Raw genomic sequence first — 5,186 nt, forward strand, 5'->3', positions numbered from 1 at the left:
AATCTAAAGTAGCCTTTTTCCAAGTCACCTGATTCTATTTTCATCATAACGCTATTCAGTATCTAAAATGATATGGATAATTTACTTATGTGTTTCCATCCACTAACACATCAACTCCTTAAATGCACACAGTTTGTGTTTTGTTATGTTTTTCACTTTTGTGTCCTCAGTGACTGCCTGGCAACCAACAGGTACTCAATAAAATGGGTCAAATGAAAATGATGCTCAGTAAATCCCTCGCTGCCCTGATGCAGGTGTAGAAAGATAGAGGTTTGGAGTCAGAAGATCCAGATTTAAATACTGTCTATTCCACTTATTAGATGTGTCTTTTAGCAAGTTATGTGACCCTCAACTTTTTCATCTGAAATACGCGGATAACAACAGTGTCGGCTGTAGAAGCCATATAGGGCTGCTGCAGGATTAAATAAGAAAAAAAGACCTAACCCCTTGCACTATGGTGAGCATACAATAAGAGCTCAGAAAGTAGTATCTAGCTAATTAGTATCCATATAAATTACACACACACACACACACACACACAGTTTGGTGTTCCTCTTCACTTGGCTTAATGGTGCCACTGCCCTGCCTTTGAGACCTCAACCTGAGTGTTCTTATCAATATCACGTTTCAAGAGCACAGCCTGAGTCTCTAACATTCTCTGACCAGTTCCTACCACACCCCAGCATAGTATGAGCTTTATAAACCTCTTTAAGTAATTCACCTGAAATATAAATATCCCCCTCCAGCATAATGCAATGGTTTCAAGCAGTCTCCACTCCATCTACTTCCTCAGAGGTCTGTGAATAGTAAATACACACACAGCTGTACAAATATCGCCCATGTGGAAAGGCATAGGGTAAAATCATCTTCACACTCCCCATGAGTACAGGTGAAAGACGTAACCCCCCCTTATGGTGAAATCTGCCCCCTTTAAAATACATAATGGCAGGAACAATGAAATCTTTATCATTTATTATCTTTATTTGGACAACATATATACATATGTACAAAATACCTACTGTCAGAATCCTCTATTATAATTTCATTTGATTTACAAAAACGGGACAGCAAAATAACTTAGGTCACTAATACTGCACAAAAATAAAACTGATTAAACAGTTGTAAAGATCAGTATCTTACAGGGTTACAGATCACCTGTTGTGAAAGAACATCGCAGTCTATCCAGAGTGATGATTACTGTGCTAAATCTATCGGCAAACTTACAACTAATCAGTTTCTGTAATTATAACTACCAAATAGAAATCTCAAAAGAAGCATGATGTAGAGAGAGACCTCAAAGCCAGGGCATCATTCCACAGTGAAGGGCTTTCTTCTTCCCTAACCAAGGAGAGGAGTTATCTTAACTCTAAAACTATTAAATTTTCCAGAATATGACAACTACGTACAGTATTAGATAAAACAACTTTTCTTTCTTTTTAAACACCTGCAATATAGTCTTTCAAAAAATTCAGTTTGGTTAAAAAAGTAAACAAAAATTACTATCCTGCATTTGGATTTTTATAAGTTAAATCCATGGTCTTTTTAATATAAAAAGTAATTGTTTCATAGTTTTAGTGTTCAATGAACTCTAGTAGTCCTAGTTGAACCATATTTGATATAGTAAATCTAATTAGAATGCTGGTTCCTGTTTTGTGACATTTTAAAACAGGATTTATCACAAAGAATAAAAAGCCTTGAGTTTATACGTTACATTACTATAACATATAAGAGAATATCAAATGTGTGTTCGTCAACAACTTGAAAAGGCAAGTAGCAACTTTTTTTGGGAAGTGAATTGTGCAATTTTTTTTTTTTTAAACAAGTTGCTGCATTTACATCCATCTAAGTGCTGGACAAAAGCCACATACAGATTTACTCCTGAATCTACAAAGATTGTCTTTCACTGACTTTGCTTGGTTTTCCTTCGTTTCTTTCTGTGAGGGAAAGATGAGTTTGTACAAGTTCGTGAGTTGCTAGGCAACCCCAAACTCCTCACTCACTAAAAGGCAGCGTGCAGAGGATCACAAGCAGAACCATTCCATGAGTTCAGTAAGAAATAGGCAGCCTAACCTATTTCGTATGGAAGAACAGATGTCCTTAAAACTTATTTTGGACACAGAAATTAAAAATTTGGTTTAAAATAAGCGTTTCAAAAATCTGAAACAGAGGTAGAAAGTGTTCTTTATTTTTCCTGACATGTTTTCCCGCGAGAAAACACTTTCCTTTTTATCCCATGGACTGCTCCCAGTCCCTAATGTTAAAAGCAGTTCTCTTTAGAGAACTACTAATACAACTACGTTGGTTAAACAAACGAAAAAAAAGAAACCCCAAAAAAACAAAAAACACCGTGCTAGTGATGGCTATTGTATCGGGAGGAGGAGTCAGCTGTGACCCATGCCTGCTGCAGGAGCCCACACTGGTTCTGAACTGAAAATAAGGATGTATCAGGTGAAATAATGGGTTCACCGATAGGGAGGCACCCTGGGTTTACACAACACATCTTATAGCACATGTGTAAACTACAGTGCACCAGAGCTCCCTGTTTTAGCTATCAGATAAAATTGTCAGAAAGCACTATTTCTGAAGGAAAAAAATGTAAACATTTCCCCCACGGTCACTGCTGACTCCCCTATGTGAGGTTACTTCTTAGCTATGAAAACTCAGTTCATTTTCTTGACCGCATAAAGGCCAAAATTAAGTTTTCAGGTAAATGGCATCTTATGGATGTAGTGGTTTAGGCCATTGTAGACACCTGGATACAAGATAAGATAGTGGTGAGGCTTCTGATGTAAAAATACAGTGATGTATTTTCATTCATGCGTATTCCTTGTGCCTTCGGTCTCCAAAAGGGACGACTGTCTCCTCTGAAATCATCGCGGCATTTTCCCTTGGCACTCACTACGTATAGGGGTGTATTTTCCTTTCACATAACTCTCGCACCTGTTTGTGGGAGTTTTGTAGGAACATGGAAAGGAGACCAACAAACCTTCCCCCACGACCCCCACTCCCCCAAAAAATAGGTGTTTCCAGAGCTAGTTACTGTTATGCACCCATTCAAATAAAACCCAACAGAGTCAAAGCCCTCTCCCTGCGTGGCATTGTAGTACAATAAGGTGATGTGAACTAAAAGGATCAGAAAATTTGGAAAAGTTAATAAGAGTTAAAATTGTTTGTTTTTTTAAATGGAAAAAAAAAATAAAACCTACCCTCCTCCTTCAGCATCTGTTGTTTATATTCTGCCCTCGCATCTCTGCCGTGATTTCTTAGGGAAACGTGTATACTGTAAAAAAAGCAGATTATAACGTGGTTCCAAACAGAATGTCTGCTCCTATCCTTAAAGCATGTATTTAACTTATTAATCCTCTGCATTAGAAAATAAAAGTGCAGCTTATGTTCAAAAAGTACAATTCATACAAAGCAAGGTTTAAAAGTTCTGTACTTAGTGTGTAACCTTTCAAAGGTTTGTCTTGGTTAGTATAAATTCAGACTGCTTATCCATTGACTACAAGTAACTGTTTTTGTTTTCAAGTCTTTAGATGACAGAGCATGCTGGAGTACATGTGCTCTTGCTTGCATAAAGACAGCTGTGCTATGGCGGTTTTTTTTGTTGTTTTTTTAAAATCTCACAAGTTGACGTGATTCAAGAGAGTGGTTTTGCTAAAGAAACCAAAGCACACTCGTCATTACATTAAAAGGTACGAAAACAATTCTGAGAGACAGCAAGCAGAAAGGGCCCAGAATCACTGTGTGACACCACAGGTCAACTCACCCAGTCAGACATATGTACACCAGTGTTGAATCTTTAAAATTCTACCCCAGTCTTGGCTTAGCCCCTGTCCCCCACCCGCTACCCCCACCCCAAAAAAAATAATAAAGAAGGGGGAAAAAAAAAAGCATTTGCCTTCCCTACAAAAGTCAGAGAAAGTTCATAGTTGCCTCTGCAAAGGGACCAAGTGTGGACTTCGATCTTAGGCTACAATGTGCTTTTTTTAAAAACAATGCAGGGAGAGGAAAATTAGAAATATTGGCCAAAAAAAAAAAAACCCGGTGGCTTCCTGTGCTGGCAGCGTGCCTCTCCTGGGGCGTTTCCACATGTCTGTCTGTTTGCTGGGAGTAGTTTTGTCTTTCTGGGGTCCGTCCCTCCCTGGCTTCCATAGGTAGCACCTCACAAAGGGTTGGCCGGCGCCTTTTTGGATCGTTTGATCATACTGGGGTGGAACTCGGTGTGACGTCGGGCGTGCTTTGTGAGGTGGTCACTCCTCATGAAGCGCTTCTCACAGAGTGGACAACGGAACTGCTTTTCCCCAGTGTGGGTCCGGTAGTGGCGGGTCAGCTCATCTGAGCGGGAGAACTTTTTAAGGCAGTCTGGCCACGTGCAGGGAAAGGGCCGTTCACCTACGAGAAAGGAATCAAGACAGGACACAGTTTAAAGAACCCGTAACAGAAGTTCTGAAGGCTGGTCATGCTCAACCATCCCTATGACCCAAAGGATAAATCCCTTGTATACAAGTGCTACGAGCTGCATTGTGTGTCCCGCCCACCCTCCCCCCATTCGTATTTTGAAGTCCTAACCCCCAGTACCTCAGAATGTGACTGCACTTGGATATAAGGTCTTTAAAGAGATAATTAAAATTAAATGAGGTCATGAGGCTGGGCCCTAATCCAATGACTGGTGTCCTTGTAAGAAGAGGAGATTAGGACACAGACACAGATCAGAGAGAGAAGGCCATGTACAAACCAAGGAGAGGTGCCTCAGAGACCATCTCTGCTAGCATCTCATCTTGGACTTCTAGACTCCGGAACTCTGGGAAATAAATTTCTGTTGTTTAAGCCACCGGGTCTGTGGTACTTTGTTATGGCGGCCCTAGCAAATGAATACCACGAGGAAGTTACTGAGAATCATCTTCTTGAAGCAAAGGAGCTTGATATTTTGTACCCAATGGATCTCCAAGAGCCTTGGAAATTATATTTTCTGGTTTTAGACTATGCAGTTGCTGGTTTCATGAATTCTCTTGGAAGGAGTAAAAAAACTCAGCCCTTGGGCCGGCCGAGTGGTGCGCTGGTTAAGAGCTGGCTTGGGACGCCAGAGGGCCCCGGTTTGGATCCCACGTATGAGGGCCAGTGACACTGCCCTCCACAGCTAAGATGCTGAACAACAGCTCAACCTGGAGCTGGGCTGCCATGAG

General features: G+C 40.6%; 1 protein-coding gene across 1 annotated transcript in view; it reads right to left on the bottom strand.

The window, feature by feature from the left end:
* Positions 1–960: 960 nt before the first annotated feature.
* The window catches only part of KLF9 (KLF transcription factor 9), a 27,546-nt gene continuing 23,320 nt past the window's right edge, over positions 961–5,186 (bottom strand). The window contains exon 2 of the mRNA XM_019626374.1: positions 961–4,395. Coding sequence (XP_019481919.1) covers positions 4,166–4,395 — 230 coding nt within the window. The 3' untranslated portion in view covers positions 961–4,165. The remainder of the gene's footprint in view (positions 4,396–5,186) is intronic.

The sequence above is a fragment of the Hipposideros armiger genome, unplaced genomic scaffold, assembly GCF_001890085.2.
Source record: "Hipposideros armiger isolate ML-2016 unplaced genomic scaffold, ASM189008v1 scaffold_668, whole genome shotgun sequence".
NCBI classification, from domain to species: Eukaryota; Metazoa; Chordata; class Mammalia; order Chiroptera; family Hipposideridae; genus Hipposideros; species Hipposideros armiger.